This window comes from Oryctolagus cuniculus, chromosome 19 (assembly GCF_964237555.1).
Source record: "Oryctolagus cuniculus chromosome 19, mOryCun1.1, whole genome shotgun sequence".
In the NCBI taxonomy this organism is placed as follows: Eukaryota; Metazoa; Chordata; class Mammalia; order Lagomorpha; family Leporidae; genus Oryctolagus; species Oryctolagus cuniculus.
In genome coordinates, this window is record NC_091450.1 from 42288463 (window position 1) to 42306610 (window position 18148).

General features: G+C 41.8%; 1 protein-coding gene across 4 annotated transcripts in view; it reads left to right on the top strand.

Moving 5' to 3' along the window:
- The window catches only part of ZKSCAN1 (zinc finger with KRAB and SCAN domains 1), a 47404-nt gene that overhangs the window by 13645 nt on the left and 15611 nt on the right, over positions 1–18148 (top strand). For 3 of the 4 annotated variants that reach the window (XM_008248903.4, XM_002721860.5, XM_017337858.3), the window contains one exon: positions 1488–8496. In XM_008248903.4, coding sequence (XP_008247125.1) covers positions 1488–2380 — 893 coding nt within the window. In that variant the 3' untranslated portion in view covers positions 2381–8496. Of the gene's footprint in view, positions 1–1487; positions 8497–15182; positions 15187–18148 lie in introns of those variants that run through there. The other variant, XM_070064400.1, reaches the window with a different exon arrangement.

The following is an 18148-nucleotide window of genomic DNA, read 5'->3' on the forward strand; positions in this document are numbered from 1 at the left end:
CACAATATCTGGGAACTATCTAGATTTTCAAGACCTTGGCATGGAATTCAAAAGAAATGGACCAAGTTTCTCTTCCTTAAGAATTAGTTCAGTGGTGATTGCATCAGTAAGTCAGGGGCTGCATATATTCAGCAACCTTGGTCATTGCATTTAAGGGCCTGTTTAGAATAGTGCAGATGCTCTTGGAAAGATATCTCTATACCAGGTAAATAAAGAATAGAGTTGGCTTATTTCTTACATCAAATATAAATATATATAAATATAGTATATGGTGAACAATTTTCATTTTTTATTTGAAAGCAGTGACACAAGAAATATAGCAATGTACAATAAAAGTTAAATTCCACTGTTTAAATATACTTATTGCAAAAAAAAATGGAAATAGGCTTCAAATAAAATAACAAAGTGGTTTGCAAATATTTACTGATTGCTAAAATGAGGGGACTAGCCCTACATTTGTAAAATTTTGTTTCTTGCATCATCTTCTTAGTGGTCTATCTCCATAGTTTTCTGTTCTCAGTTGTGGATCAGGGAGTATTTTAATTACGTTTACTAACAAATGCCCCAACCAGCTTCTTTACCTCCTGTTCTATTTCATGAACACAGTCAACTCTGTGTGCTCTCCCTGATGAAGAGAAACTGTTTCCTATGTCTAAAGGTCCTTTAGTTGCCAGCATCAGAGCTCCTTGTTTTGCCCATTAATCATCACCTTGTTGGTAAAATACAAAATTGCAGAAGTATGTGTTCTTCCTTTTCAAACTATATTCCTTCTGTCTGCTCTTACCACTAACCTTTTCTTTTTAAGATTTATTTTTTTATTTATTTGAAAGAGAGAGAGAGATCTTCCATTCTACTGGTTCACTACCTAAATGGCCATAATAGCCAGGCAGTGCCAGTCTGAAGCCAGGAGCCCAGAGCTTATTCCAGGTCCTTCGTGGTTACAAAGGCCCAAGCACTTCCAAATCAGAAGTGGAGCAGCCAAGTCTCAAACCAGCACCAGCTTCATAGGCAGGAGTTTAACCTGCTATGCCACAATGCCAGCTCTATTTATTTATTTATTTTCTAACAAAGACCTATCCATTTTTTTTTAAACTTAGAAACAGCATGATGTTTTTAATTTGTTCCTTCAAATTATTTATCAGGTGATTAAATAATAGAATTGTGACTTCTGAAGTAACTTAATTCCTTATCCCTTCCTTCCTTAACAGGTTCTCTTCCCTGTGCTCATTCCCTTCCATGTCTGTTATTCCCTTCCTCTGCATGCCCTCTGTTATGTCCCCTTTTTTTCTACTCTTTGCCTGCCTTCTGATTTTCCAACTGTATTTCCTGTTGTCCCAATTTTTCCTCCCTTGTTTTTCTCTGTTTTATCTCTGATTAATACTGTGGAGTCATTTTGCAAACATGTAGAAGCTTCCTGGAAAATAATGTCACTTGATTAACACATGTACTCAAAAATGTGCTGTTTGTGTTTTCTGTTATGATGTCAGGTTGTGAAAACAGGAATGAGAATGAGGAGTCCACCTCAAAGGCTGAAGTCAGAGAAGACTCAGCCTCACGTGGGGAGACAGCAGGAAGATTCCAGAAAGAGTTTGGAGAAAAACGTGAACAGCTGGGCAAAGTTGTAGAAAGGCAGCAGAGAAACCCAGAGGAAAAAAATGGAAAAGAAAAGAGAGATTCAGGGCCAACTACAGTCAAGGAAAAAAAAACCACTCCAGGAGAAAGGGGTCCAAGGGAGAAGGGTAAAGGACTAGGAAGAAGCTTCAGTCTGAGTTCAAACTTTAATACCCCTGAAGAAGTCCCAACAGGAACAAAGTCGCACAGATGTGATGAATGTGGTAAATGCTTCACAAGAAGTTCCAGCCTTATTCGCCATAAAATAATCCACACCGGAGAAAAGCCCTATGAATGTAGTGAGTGTGGAAAAGCCTTCAGTCTTAACTCAAACCTTGTCCTACATCAGAGAATCCACACAGGAGAGAAACCACATGAATGTAATGAGTGTGGCAAAGCCTTCAGTCACAGTTCCAATCTCATCCTCCATCAGCGTATCCATTCTGGAGAGAAACCTTACGAATGTAATGAGTGTGGGAAAGCGTTCAGCCAGAGCTCAGACCTCACTAAACATCAAAGAATCCACACAGGGGAGAAGCCCTATGAATGTAGTGAATGTGGAAAAGCTTTCAACCGAAACTCGTACCTTATTTTGCATCGGAGAATTCACACCAGAGAAAAGCCCTATAAGTGTACTAAGTGTGGCAAGGCCTTCACCCGGAGTTCAACCCTCACTCTGCATCACAGAATCCATGCCAGAGAGAGAGCCCCTGAATACAGCCCAGCCTCACTGGATGCATTTGGAGCATTTCTGAAAAGTTGTGTGTAAAGCAAGAATTTGTCATCAAGACATTTCCCCATTTTGTTTGTAAAATTATTTCAGTGATATATGCCCATGGAAGGGGGGGAAAAACCTCAACAGTTTTTAAAAAAAAAATCATACGTAAGGATCCTTCTAGTTATATCAGCAGTGTTCTGCCTTTGTGTAATATGTGGGCATGTAGCACTTCCACACAGCCCTTGCAGGGAAAAATGAGTGATATGGATAATCCATGCAACATTTCCACATAGATAAAAGCACACACAATAAAATGTCAAGCTTTTTCAGTAATGAGGATATCTTTAAGGCACCACTGGACTCTCAGTAATCACAACATACAATTGAAAGATCAAGACTGGCTTTTTGAACATGATACTGAAGTTAAGAAGCTCCTTGCCACAAACAAGCTCTACTTGGCCAACATCTTGTTTATCTTTCAAAAGAGAGAGGGACAGTTAAGACAAAAACTACATCAGGACATGCTGCTCAAGCTAGTTATATCTATATATGATAAGTTATATATGATCACTGGTAGCCTACCAAAGCTATAGAAATCTAGGACTGTGTTGATCAGTATCAAACCAAAGATTTCTATCTCTTCCTGAAAGAGAGACACGTGCACCAGTCTACAATTCCAAAGGACTGCAACAAGTGTAGATGGTTCTATCCTCATCACTGATACTAGTTCTACCGAAATGACAATTCAAAACACTTCTCTTTCTTCTTCAAATCCCTAAAGCACTATAGCACTCCTAAATGCATTTCTCCATGTTAGCACTTGATTGTATACGATCTCAATTCCCCGTGGTTTCACGTATGGAAGTTAATACCCCCAAAAGAGATGCTCCAATTGTCAAGGAGCATATTTAGATCCCTGACTTACAGCACTGGAGATGGTGCTGAGCCCTGAGGCACTCATGACTGGTTTATGATGAGACTTTTACATTTATAATGAAGCCCTGTGAATCACAAGTACCTGAAAATTGGTAGCCTGGTCCAGTGTTTGAAGGGGACCTTCAGAGCCAGGAGGTTGCCAAAACCTAAGGTCAATGCTATTTTTGTCCTAAATGGAAGTGAAAGGTACTGGTTAGCTACCTGCATAGGTTCTTTCCAAAAACAGATCAGAGAGGTTCTTCAGAATATCAGAAATGACTTAATTATCGCCATCTTAAAAATGAATGCTAAGGTCATCTTTTGACAACTTTCTGTTGCAGAGATCTTAGCAAGAATTCTTTTCAGTCAACTGCTGAAAAGTGTGATGGGCACTTTTGAAATCATTTGTAACGTAAATAATGTAATTCAGAAGATGTGGGTTTTGTTGCTTTTCAGAAAATGAAAAGTAGGGAACAGTTTTTCCATACTTTTCTTGAAACTTCACAAAAGGATTTGTCATTATTTGAGAAGTTCAGCAACATACTAAGATGTTGTTGGTTGTATCATAACTATAGTGCACATCTTTTCTGTTTCTCATCATTAAAGACTGAAGGGAGGTTATGAAACTTTAATCTTCCCCATAACCTGTGCAGGAGAATGCAATTGGCTTCCCAGAAACTAAGGATGGAGTTGGTTTAACACATAAAGGAGCCCCAAATATCGTGGGTTTTGTGAAGGCATCAAGGACATAGATAGAAATGGCTCCAATCATGTGGACAGCACTGCAGAAACTTAGAAAAACAAACTAAGAAACAAACCTGAAGACTATCGTAACCATCCTATAACAGGAGAACCCCACCTGCAGTGTGAGAGTTTCCTCAAGAAATAGCTGAAGCTATCACTGACCAGCTAAAGTACCTGAGATTGTTGGCAGAACCAGTGAAGTGGGGGCACGTGTGGCTCAGCGCCAGCTCCAAACTAAACTGCAGTTCTACACAGCAGTTATTCTTTGGCTTCTTTTTGGCTTTGTGAGTTGGACCAACCACAGGTTCCCTATAGCTTCAAAGCCATTTCATCAGTTTTGCCTGGGAAAACTTCAAGTCAACAGTTACCAGAATATTTCTGCCCATCCAATATAAGAAAAACAGAAGAGATACTTCAGGAGGATGTACTTAATATCTTTTTTTCCTTTGGGTTTTTTTTTTTTTTTTTTTTTGACAGTAAAGTGGAGGTAGAAATGCTTTAAGAATTTTCTTCAAAGAAAATTGAAGTTGCAATTATGGTTGCATAGAATGCTAGTGTTGCTTTTGAGAGGATTGTTGCCCACTGGAAAGCAACTGAAAGTGTTTAAGTATGTAACTCCAGGCACTGATCCAAACACTGACTTTTTTCTTAAGAAGAAAAAGACTTTAGTTGGTTCCACATTTGCCTTTTTCTTTTTAGCAGCAGTTACGTGCTGACATAATTCAGCCACCCTTTGTTTTTAAATGAAAGTTATATATAACCTGTGTGCCCATATTTAATTCCTGTTTGATTGGGACATCTTTATCAATGGCTACTGGGGTTGCTTCAGATCTTCAGCATATGCACTCCATGAGGCAGCTATTTGAAGAGGTGTTTTCTGAGGAAAACGGACTACAACTGTTTATTAAAACCCTCTGCGTTGCATTCATTTATCAAATACTCAGTACAAAATGTTATTGGGTCTTGGTCAGAAATGCTGGTGACATCTACTTAGTGCTCAGGAAAGTCATTCAAAAGTTCTTGATGGGCTGAAGTGTGGTGCCACATTAAGTACTCAGCACTTAACCATCAGCATGTTAGTTGTCCTGATGGAACTTTTTGAAGAGTTTCTAACAACATACCTTAACCCTGCCAGGAAGAGAAGTTAAAATTCTTCAAGTTGTGGGGTATTTGTTTCTACTCCAGCCTGGTAGGCAAGGCTAAAACCTGAAACTATAGACATGAGACATCTTGATATGTAAGGCACTTAATACTTAGGTTGTGAAAGTGAAACTCGGCAAACTGTGTAGAGAGATTAACATGTTTGATGTGTAAAAGAGTTCACATCTCACACACCAGAGAAAGTTATTCCAGAAAGGAACCTCTTGAATGTGATAAATATGGCAAAGCCCTTAATCACATCTCAACCCTTAACATCAGAAAGCTTACATTGTAAATAAACTTTATTAGTATTAAATGTGAGGAAAACTTTTATGTATAGCACTCATTGCTTTGGACAAAACAATTTCGTCATTATCTTCCAATCATGTAATAAGTTTCAGAAACACTGCAGAGGGAGCTTAAGTCTTAACTCCAGAGGATCCACAGAAGAAGGAAAAGAAAAATGGGGAAATGCTAAAGAAACAGCAAAATGTACAACTTCTTACAAAAATTGTGAATGTTGGGTACTTCTGTATATTTTGTATGACTATGATGTGTGTATTTTGTACCTCCAGCCCCTGTTGTTACTCTGTATATTTCCTGTAAACAGATTATGTATTTTATTTTAATCTATTTGACAGAACACTTCATTCCAAAAGTGCAGTTTTGGAGTAAGAGTGAAAACGTGGTTATAGAAAAAACATCAGTTTGCAGAACCGAGTGGGAAAAGAAGTGTAAAGAAGAAACAAAAGCTTCAGTTTATGTTTATCAGATCAAGAGGAGACTGGAAAATTGTGAGGACAGATTAATAGGACACAAAAGTGGAACAGTTCTATAAATATGCAGCATCTGGAGTGTTTTAAAAACCCAGAGGTTGCCCTCTGAGCTGTCAGTCACCATTGCAAGTAAAAGGAATGGATTCTCTTAGCTTTGGGTGGGAGGTGGGAGGATTTTCTCTCTCAAATGAAAATAGGAATTGTACTGGACTGGCCAGTGGGACCACCTAACCTGACCCAACACTATAAACCATAGTCCTGCATTCCCACTAACTACTGTATCTTTATGCTTAGATTTGGGATAGGAAGGCTTCAAGGTAGGTTCCTGAGTTCTTTGAGGTTAGGCACAAAGGAAATGAGTGCATCCAGTTGTGATATTGCAGGAAGTTTGTCAGATAAGCCTTGAGAAGCATTTGCTACTTTCCTTTGAGTTCTATGTACCTTTCCTGTTCCCACTCTTCCCCTTGTTAATGATTTTTGTGAAGATAGCTATGGAAAAATTTTTGGTTTTTAAAAGATTTTGTTTTGTTTTTAGTTTGTAATCCTGGAATTGGTTGCCTTTATTCCAGGTAGTCATGCTGATCTACTCCAAAGCCAGATATAACCAGTTTCATCCCACCATCCTCATGGAAGACTCTGAATTGCAGTAACAGTACTGAAATGTGGTTAGTGATAGATAGCGGTTACTTGCCAGAGGAGTCATGTTATCTGTTCCATTCTGAGCTTCTCAGAACTATTTATGAAGGGGCGGGGATTCCCCATATTGGAAACCAAATGAAGGTCTGCAGGTTGTTGCGTGTCAGAAAAGGAAAAGTTAAGAGAAAAGGAAATTAAATGGTATAAATAGATCATTTTGTAGAAGTTAAGGGTAGATTTTTATTTCACTTAACTACTGGAGAATTTAATAAAGAGCATTATTATTGGGAAAGTTTTCCTAATGTAGATGAGGTTTTGTTTTTAGAATGGACACACTACTGTACATTTAAAAGCTGTTAATTATTTTGTTATTCAGATTATATCTGAAAATGAAATTACCTGTTTCACTTTTCAAAGCTTTGTCAAACAAACTTGAAGTTTTAGGGAGGTAAGCCATCTCCAATCCTGCAGGTCAAACAAGTTTGGGAAATAATTTTGACATCCCATAATACAGAATGTCTTACTATTAGAAATTAGTTTCATACTTCCTGGTTCTCTACTAGTGGACACCACCGATCTCATGTTTTCTTCTGTTATCCTCAAATAGCACAAGGAAAAGAGTGGGTGTTAGGCAACTTCTAAATCATGGACTGCTGTGATCTTTTTTCTTTTTAACCTTGGAGATTCTCCCCTCCATTTACTGAGGAATCATGACCCACTGCATAGTACACTGTAATTAGCAAAGTTAATTGGTCTTTAAATTATCTAAATTCAGCAAGCATTCATTAATCAATGAGGCTCACTGTTAAGGTATAAAGGATGAGACCTATGAGTGAGTGAAAGGTGGTACTGAAAGTTGGATTTTCTTCCAGTTTGAGATTTAAGTTCCTTTGGTCCAGGGAAGGAGCCAGACAACTTTGGTCACCTTTAATCACTATGGTTTAGCTTCCTGACAAGGTTGGGTGTATTAGAATAGGGGAGTAGTTATAATTGTCCCATGCCCTTGGCTAAAGAAGAGTAAGGAGGCAGGAGAGAAACTTGGGGGTGTGTTGGGATGATTGTTCACCTTCCCCTTTGGCTCCACCAGGTGATAGCATCCAGCTACTTTTTAAATGTTTCAGTTTGCCCTACCACAGACAAAGCATGTTAGACTTAGAGATACTTCTGCTGGTAGCAGGGGTCCCTACTTGAAAACATATGAGAGGGGTGGGGTGGGAGGAAGCAGATTGTGATTGTGCAGGAAAATCTTGTTCTAAATAAAGAGTTTAAGGGCAAGGGGTGGGTTATGCAAGCAGAATCAGTAATTATTTTAAAATGAGCATATGTATTTTTATTAACTTTTAGTTAAATATAGATTATTACAACCAGGTCAACATGATAAGCCTAAATATATAGAGAGCTAACTCAGGCATTGTCTTTGTAGACTAGTAAAGCAACCTGTCTTGTCAGTTCCCCGCTTCTTTGTTTAGAGTTAAATTAGACCAAAAGAAGAAATTTACTTGTCTTTGTATACCTGCAGAATTAAATTATTGCTGTTAAGAACTAGACTTTTCATTTTACTAGTCTCTGAAGAGTCCAGGTGCTTGGTAGATGTTCAATAAAGGATATTTAAATTGAATTTGTGCATTTAAAATACTCATTAACATTTCTAGAAAAGCTTCTCAATAAATAATGGAACCAGAGGGAAAGTGGTATGTTCTTTAAAAGCTAGGGAACTCCTACAACAAAAATAATTTGAAGCCTTAATCTAAGACAATTTCCAAATGTTACAAGAAATGGCAGCAAAATGACATTTGTATACACAATCAGTGATCCATTTTAGAGGACGATGATAGCTGACAAATGTAGGCATAATGAGGTCAGGAAGGAAATTCTGGAAATTTGTAATAAGTATTCCTTTATGTTGTTTCTGTCTTAGATCATGATAAAAGAATAAATTATCATCTGTAGGTGGCAGTATTTGTGTTTTGGTCACCCTTGGTTGCATAAACACATTTTGGATAAAGAAAAAAATGTAATTTCAAAGTTACAAATTTGAACTGTTGGAAAACAAAATGATTTTTTTTTACTTTGCCTCATTTGAATTATTGATTTATTCTCCCTATTTAGAAACCCTACATGCAGGTGCAAAGTGCTCTGTTTCCTCTGTGCTTCAGTTTCTATTTCCTGAAGACTAGAATGGTCAGTCCCCTGCTTTCTTTAAGGACTATGGTGGAATAAACTGCTAAGCAAAGTTTGTTTTTCTAAAAAAAAAAAAAAAAAAAAAAAAAAAAAAAAATTAAAAGACAAGTTACAGACAGAGCGAGAGACAGTGAGAGAGATCTTCCATCTGCTGGTTGGTTCACTCCCCCCCAAACCCAGGAGCTTCTTCCAGGTCTCACGTTGGTGCAAGTGCCCAAGCACTTGGGCCATCTCCACTGCTTTCCCAGACCATTAACAGGGAGTTGGATCAGAAGTGGATCAGTTGGGGCTCGAACCAGTGCCCATATGGGATGTTGGTGCTTCAGATGGAGCTTTTTATTTTTTATTTTTTGACAGAGAGAGAGGTCTTCCTTCCGTTGGTTCACTCCCCTAATGGCCGCTACAGCCTGTGCTGCGCCGATCCGAAGCCAGGAGCCAGGTACTTCCTCCCGGTCTCCCATGCGGGTGCTTGGTTCCTGCACCTGCATCCTCTGCTGCCCTCCCAGGCCACAGCAGAGAGCTGGACTGGAAAAGGAGCAACCAGGACTAGTACTCGGCACCCCAACCGGGACTAGAACCCGGGGTGCCAGTGCCGCAGGAAGAGGATTAGCCAAGTGAGCCATGGCACCGGCCTCAGATGGAACTTTAACCTACTATGCCACAGTGCCAGCCCCTCAAGTAAAGTTTTTAGTAAGGCTAAAAAGGATTTACAAAAGGTAGCTTGTGTGAAAATGTCCTTTTCCAGAGGTATTTTCCAGCCAGGTCCTGGTTCAGGGGAACTTGATCCTGTCCTGTGCAATTATCCTGGCCTGGGTCTCCCAAAGAGCAGAGCCTAAAGTCAGGACTTGTGTGCAGATGACTTGTTTTGGGAATGATTGCAGAGAACAGAAGTGAGGGACAGAGTAGGCAGAAAGAGGATGGGATCTAATGCATCACTGAACGTGGTCACTGCTGTGGACAAATGGAGCCTACACCTCCATGACAGAATTTGGCTGCTCCAGGGACTGGAGGAGAGAGCGTTTACTCATTCGAGGTGTGCTCTGTGAAGCAGGGACTTCTTGCATTTCCAGGTCCGTGCCCATCCAGAGAAGTTACAGAACAACCATTGCTGGGTGCACCTGCCAAAAGCAGGTTCCAGCAGTGGCCTGAGTGAAAAGTGAGCTGAGCCCTGGCAGAGTACATGGAGTATCCAAAACATCTGTAAACTGTTTCTACTCAGCATTTCTGATGCCAGCTCTCCATCTCTGGACACCAACCAGGTGTCCAATCCAGTTCTGACACTACTGGAGTTAGTGCAGACCCTGCTGACATGCCTGCCAATTCAGACACTTAGCTAGGTCTAACCTTCCAGATCTATTGTTCTGAGGGGCCCTGCAAACTGAGTGCTGGCCTACAAGGATCAGAGCTTATCTCCCAAGAGCCTCTCTCCTCAATATTTGACTTGTCCTCTCCAGTTCAAACACTGGTGGCTTCCTCCATTCCTGGGCCTGCATTTCAAAGGCTGCAGGAGGAAAAATTTACAAGCCTGGCCTCCTATAATTTTAGTCCGCCTTCATTTTTACTCTGGTCCCTGCTATGTTCCAGGGTTCAGTGTGTGACCAGGAATGTAGGGTTTAGGCAAGGAGACGGAGGAACAAGGGCAGAGAACCTGACACAATTTACTCACCAGAGCTTGTTTTTTCAGCCAGTGTTCCAGGAAAGCCTATCTGGCAATACTGTACTTAGAGGGGGCCAGGCCACCACAGACAGAGAAAGCCGCAAGAAACCAGTGTGGGTCGCTTGTGAGCATATAATATATGAAGATGTGTGATGCTTGAGCAGAAAGGGCCCTCCTGCTCCTTTTCTACATCCTGGACATGCCCCTAACCCTTGCTATAAAAGCCCTTGAAAACTGCTTCTCAGGGGTGCATCTTCTTGAGGGACCTCTACTGTCCCCCCATCTGCTTGACTTTGAGCAACTGCAGCTTAGGACTGATTCTGTGGCAACACACCAAGCAAACAGACCTCTTGTGTCTGCTAACAAAACTGATGAGCCTGGATAGACTGTCACTAGCCTAGGGTCGTGGTGACTGGGAACTGGGAGTGAGGCAATTGGTAGTGGCAGCTGGTCTAGGACTTGCTTGCTCTTAGAGAACTGTTGCTTTGTTCTGTTGGGGTAGGAGGTTTCCCTTGGTGCCTGGCAGTCCAGAGTTGCTGACTCAGAGACCGCTTTCTGCCCAGCTCCTCACAGAATCAAGAAATAATTTGGGATTGTTGCTATATTAAGTGTCTTAAGAGTTGCTGAAAGTAAAATCCAGGATAAGAAGCATTCTAAGAGGAAATAACCAGGGACCAGAAAGGGACAGCCTTCTCCAGAATGCCATAAGAGGGTCAGCAGACAGGATTCCAAAAGGAGTGGACAGGGAAATCTCACAGTCAGGTTTTGCTCGAGGAGGTAGAGATTCACAAAAGGAACAATCCAGGAAATTGGCTGGGTTTCTGGGTTACTTGACCCTGTCTTTCCCCATTTCACAGGCAGTACCATTTTATTAGGGTTTAGAGATCTCTACCAGAAACAGGTGGGAAACAAAGGAAATTCCATGTTTCAGAACTGATAAAAATTGTGATGTCTTGGTTCATCTCTCCAATGCTTTCCATGTAATGTTATTCTTCCTTGTGCATGCATTCCCTAATGTTTGGTGAGCTCTGCCAGTTTTCTATTCCTGCCCAGTGGAAAACAAACTGGTTTTTGTCATCATGTATACTGGAGCACCTTTACTGGCTCTGACAAACTTCGTGTGTGGGGCACCATCATTGATGTGCAGTTTTCTATGCCATTATCATTCGGCTTTTTGTGTGTCTCAGCATGGAGAGAAGAATAAATGAGAAATGTGGCTTCCACCTCTAATGCTGCCAGGTCTCTCCTCACTCTCAGCACCTGTTTTGAGTCTAAATAAGTACAAACCTGTAGTTTTAAGAGGCAAACACAAATGGTAAAAGCCTTTGACCTTGTCCTTTCCTTTTCGCTAACAAAAGCCTCTATTAAATGGCCCCCAACTATAGTTGTCATCTCCTCACTACTGATATCTTCCCCATTAAAGCCCCCATTAACTTTACCATTTACATGGTACTGTCACAGGTCACCAGTGTCTATGACAAAAATAAATTCCAAGGACCAGAGTTGTGGCATAGCAGGTAAAGTTGAAGCCTGCAACTATGGCATACCTGTAGGTGCCAATACCTGAACCACTTGTTCCACTTCCAATCCAGCTCCCAGCAAATGGCCTGGGAAAAGCAGTGGAAGATGGCCCAAGTGCTCGGGCTCCTGAACCCATGTAGGAGACCTGGATAAAGCTCCTGGCTCTGGCTTTGGCCTGGCCCAGCTGTGGCTGTTGCAGCCTTCTGAGGAGTGAACCAGTGGATGGGAGATCTGTGTGTGTGTGTGTGTGTGTGTCTGTCTGTCTCCCTCTCCCTCTGTTATTTATTTGAAAGAGTTAGAGAGAGAGAGATTTGTTCTACTGGTTCACTCCCCCAAACGACTGCAATAGCCAGGGCTGGGTCCAGCCAAGGCTAGGAACTTCTTCAGAGTCTCCCACATGGGTGGCAGGAGCCCAAATACTTGAGCATCCTCAGGTGGCAACTTTACCCAATATGCCACAACATGGGCCCTCTCCTTTACTTTTGTATAACTCGATCATTTTCTTGAGATAATTAGTTGTTGGTATTACACTGTTCTTCAGCTTATCTCATCCTTCACTCATGAATCACAACCATGAATTGTCTCTAATTCATTTCACCAACTTTGCAAAGACAGTAGGCCCATTTATAGACGCAGAAACTGAAACCGTGGACAAAAAAGAATCCCCATACCAGGGCTGGCATTGTGGTACAGTGAGTCAAGCTGCCATTTGCAATACAGGCATCTCCTATCAGAGCACTGGTCTGAGTCCCAGCTGCTCCACTTCCAATCCAGCTTCCCACTAATGTGCCTCCGAAAGCAGCAGAGAATGGCCCAAATCCTTGAGCCCCTACACAGAAGTGGAAGACCCAGATGAAGATTCTGGCTCTTGGTTTTAGTCTGGCCCAGCCCTGGTCATTGCAGCCATGTGGGGAGTGAACCAACAGATGAAGATCTTGATTTCTCTCGCGCGCTCTCTCTCCCCCTCCCTCCCTCCTTCCTTTACTTCCTCCTTCCCTCTCTGTTACTCTGCCTTTCAAATAAATGAATTGCAAGCTTTCTTTAGCTGCCTAACATACTATTAAAGACATATAATATACCAACAACCCATTATAATCATTTGCCTGTTGACTAGAAACTTGCTATCCTACATTTGTTGTCTTTAATGCAAATCTGCTGAACTTTTTTTTTTCTAGGCTCTTAAATACAACCAGACAGAACCAGCTGTGGCTAAAATTGTGACTGGAGCTTGAACAGAGTGACTCATAATAATGAGAGTTACCTTATGGTTCCTTATAACATTCAATGACACACCTCTGATGACCTCCCAGCTGTCATCTTTGAACAGGTGATGCAGATAAATCATGACTTGTTAATGTGCATGTTTAAAGGACTCTGCACACCCCTTTCCTCTGCACCTGTCACGTTTGTTTGTTTGTTTGTTCTTTCACAGGCAGAGTGGACAGTGAGAAAAAGAGACAGAGAGAAAGGTTTTCCTTTTTCCATTGGTTCACCCCCCAGTGGCTGCTGCGGCCAGCGCACTGCAGCCGGCGCACCGCGCTGATCCAAAGCCAGGAGCCAGGCGCTTCTCCTGGTCTCCCATGGAAGTACAGGGCCCAAGGACTTGGGCCATCCTCCACTGCACTCCCGGGCCACAGCAGAGAGCTAGATTGGAAGAGGAGCAACTGGGACAGAATCCGGCGCCCTGACCGGGACTAGAACCCTGGGGGTGCCGGCACCACAGGCAGAGGATTAGCTTATTAAGCCATGGCGCCGGCCCACCTGTCATGTTTTGTCCCTTAGTTTCACCCAGTTGTGCCCCATTTTCCCTAACTCCATAAATTCCCAAGGCCCTTTCTAAATGGGCAGATGGGTTTGGGTTAACTCTGGTTGTCCTCCATCATGTGGCCTTAAAGGCCTGCAAGAAAGCTTCTCTTTCTCAGAAGATGCAGCGTCTGGTGCTTTCTCAGGGTACTGCTCCTTTGGGGAAAGCCCTGATGCTCCACAACAAAACTAAGGCCCAGGAAATGAAGTCCCTTCCCCAGGAAGCAGCAGAGCCAGATTTTAAAACTGCATCTGTCCGACTCCACCAACCACTGTCTTCCCACTGCCTCACTGCCCCTTCTCCTCTTTTATGAGTTCAGTTATTCTCTCAAGTTCATCACTAACAGGACCCCATTGTTTATGAAGCTTCCTAGCAGAATGGTTAAGCACACAGGCATTGGGGTCAGTTTGCCTAGGCTGAAATCCTTCATCTACCACTTCCTTGCTGTTTGATTTTGAGCATAGAGTTATTAAATGAGCTGACACATGTAAAGCGCTCACAACAGAGCCTGACATAAGTGTTCCCCAAAATAGTTAACTGTTATTTCCTCCATAGGTCTCTCATCCTTTTCTCTTGAATATTCATGTGTCACTTAAAAACCTCTGCTTTTTTAAGTGAAACGTGCTGATAGGATCCTCTATCCCATAAAGCCCTAAAATACAGAGCCCTGAGACCAGATCTTTGTGAAAGTTGGGGATACAAGCTCTGGTTCCATTTTTTTTTAAAGATTTATTTATTTGGAAGTCAGAGTTACACAGAGAGAAAAAGAGACAGAGAGAGATCCTCCATCTGCTGGTTCACTCCCCATGTGTTTGCAACAGCCAGGACTGGGCCAGGCCAAAGCCAGCAGCCAGAGCTTCATCGGGGTCTCTCAAGTGGTTGCAGGGGCTCAAGCACTTGGGCTATCTTCTGATGCTTTTCCAGGTGCATTAGCAGGGAGCTGGATCAGAACTGGAGCAGCCAGGACACAAACTGGCACCCATATAGGATGCCAGCATCACAGGCAGCAACTTAACCTGCTCTACCACAACACCATCCTCTCTAGTCTCATTTCAATCCTGGATGTCATAGATAGAATTACACATGACCTCTGGGATTCCCTCAAAAATAGCCTAGTTCTGGCTCAATTCTTTCTCCCCTAGCCCTATAACTAATTTGGAAACAGTTTCCCCTGGAGAGATGGAAATTGCTACACAGGTTTTCAAGAGGCCTTTCTTGTTCTGTGCTACCCTCAGCCCTCACAGTAGTTACCATGCACGCCACGGGTCTCACACACCTTCAGCACAGCCACCACTCTGGATTTCTGGACATTTAGGAAATAGGCTGGCTATACCCTACCTGGGTTAACCATGATTAACCACGGTCCCTCTACTTAGTTCTACATTCCCTGTTTTCAAAGAGACACAGATCAACTGCAGCATGGCAAAAGGACGGTGATCTGGTTGACATAGCATTTCTAAGCCACCTCAGATGTCCAAGACTGGTTAGCCCAGTGAAGGAAGAAAATCACTGGCCACATGGTTGCTGCCTGTAAATATCTGGGTCTGTCATATTGGAAGGATTTGATTTGTTCTGAATGACTCCAAGAAATCAAACAAAATTCCTTTCAATAAACATTACTGCTAGGTCATATACTTGGTGTTAGAATGAATGAAAGAATAAGGCCCATGAGTTAGGCCACCACTGCCTAGATGCTACCAGGATTTTGGGAAAATTAGAAAATGGTACCCCTTCCACTTAACTGCTTTCTGTTTGAAAATTGTGATAACCTTACAGCTCCCTGATAACTACAAAATGAATGGTGCTGGGATTGTACTGGCCACAAGTTGTTCAAGCAGATGTAATGGCCCTAGTGGAAGCTACTGAGAGAAGGAAAATCCTTCTTGAGTTGCCAAGCAGAGTGGATCACTGCATCAATGCATGCACTTAAATATTGCTGGGGGGCATAAGGATGGTAGGGAAGGAGGCACTTGGCAAGGGGGAGAGCTGGGCCATGTGTCTTCTGTGCTTTTCCATTCTGAAATTACACAGATCTGTTCTGTTTTATTCAGAAACAAGAGAGAATAAGCCAGAAACTTGGCATTATCAAAGGACAAGGTCTTGGGGCTGGTGCTGTGGCACAGCAGGTAAAGCCACCACCTGCAATGCCAGCATCCCATATGGGCACCGGTTCGAGTCTCGGCTGCTCCACTTCCGATCCGGCTCTCTGCTATGGCCTAGGAAGGCAGTGGATGATGGTCCAAGTCTTTGGGCCTGTGTACTCACATGGGAGACTCAGAAGCTCCTGGCTCCTGGCTTCAGATCAGCCCAGGTCCTGCCATTGCGGCCATTTGAGGAGTGAACCAGCAGATGGAAGACCCTTCTCTCTCTCTCTCTCTCTCTATCTCTCTCTATCTCTCTTTCTGCCTCTCCCTCTCTGTAATTCTGCCTTTCAAATAAAAATATAAATCTTAAAAAAAAAAAAAAGACAAGGTCTTAGCGTAAACCTTAGCCCTTCTTATTAAGAAGGAAAAGGGCAAAATAGAAAAAAAAAAAAAAAAAAGGTGGTGATAGGTAGAGCCACATCCATCCCCAGGAGACTGACGTTGAAGCAGAGAGAGTATCAGAAATAATAGTGTAACCAAGAGTTTTCAGGATTAAAGATCCCTTATGATGAAAGGTCTTCAAAAAGTTCATGGAAAATGGGTATTAGGAAAAAGTTTGTATGGATTTCAAAAAATGTTTACACCAAAATAAACTTACCTTTTAATTCCATTTTTCCATGAAGTTTTTGAAGTGCCCTAGCATTTAGTGGGGTTTTTCTTCGCCGAGCTGACTCACAAAGCTAGTTTATTCTCCCATGTTATAATTTAATCTGCCTCCAATGCTTTGAAGTTGTCAAAGCAGGTAGTAGCATACCAATTTTTCAAGTTCCATATACAAATTTCCCAAAGCTCATTAGCAACAGATCTTTGGCTCTAAGCCATAGAGTTGTGACAGAAATTCTGTGCTTAACCAAACTTTTTTTTTTTTAATTTGGAAGGGAGAGCTACAGAAAAAGATCTTCAGTACACTGGTTCACTCCCAAATGGCACAACAGCCAGAGCTGGGCCAGACCAAAGCCAAAAGCCCAGAACTCCATCCAGGTCTCATGTGGGCAGCAGTGGCCCAAGCCCTGAAGCCATCTTATGCTGTTTTCCCAGGCATATTATCAGGGAGCTGGATCAGATGTGGAACAGCCGGGACTCAAACAGCATCCCATATGGGTACTGGCATCATAGGCTGGCTTAACCCTTTATGCCACAATACCACCACTCTCTCCCCTTCATGTTTCTTCTTAGTAATCTTCCAACTACTAACCCTCACCTCCCCTTTGCTATAAATTCCCACTAATCCATACAATATTTAGAGTTGAGCCCAATCTCTCTCCTCCACTGCACAATCCCATTGCAGGTTTTTATACCAGTGGTGACGGTCGTGGATAAAGTGTTTTTTCTATGTTTTAACAAGTGTCATTAAATAATTTTAAATAGTTGTCTCATGATACCACTTCACTTTTATTCTGTCTTTAGCAAATGTCTTTGCAGCTTCCCAACATTCTGTACATGTAGACTCCTTCGAGGAAGAAAAAAAGAAAAGCACTCAGAATTGTTGTGGATGGGAATTTTGCCCAGCCATGTTCTAAGAGAAACCAAGTTTTGATCACCCTCTACTGGCCAAGCATGCTGATGGCAGCAAAACATAAGTGATGGAAAAAATGAGCAAGATGACTAAACAACCCTTTTAGAGAGAACCATGAACACAATGCTGCAAAAGGAGGGCGGGATCAGAAATGGCAGTGAACACTGGTGACTCTTCTCCTTCTAGATGTCTGCTACAAAGGCGCAGGAAGCCTTTTTCTTTCATGAAGACAAAAGAGAAGAAAGTAAAGTGGGGAGAGCCCAAAGGTCATTTAAATGAGTTCAAGTCTCCAGGCCCACACATCTTGTATCCTAAGATTCAGAAGCAACTTCCAGACATGATCGTGGAACTATTATGTGATCTTTAGAATGACCACACGTGACAGTTTTCAAACATTTTGAAGGGCAGATAAGAACAACTACTGTATGTATATATTTTGTGACATAAAATGACTTGAATCAGTGAATTGAAATTATAGGAAAACAGATTTTTGCTTAAAATAAATCTTAGCCTTATAACTCTCCAAAAGAAGGGAACTGTCTTTCTAGAATAATAAGCTCTCTACTACAGGTACAATTAGAAGTAGAGGCTCCCATAGTAATGACATGTGTGTTATGAGAGTTTTGACGATGGATACCCAAGATGATACATTTAATCAACATTTGGTGGGGGGGGCTCTTCTTTATCATATCTGTAGTTATTTGTTTATATATCTGCCAAAAACTAGTTGTTTTTTTTTTTTGTTTTTTTTTTTTTTTTGACAGGCAGAGTGGACAGTGAGAGAG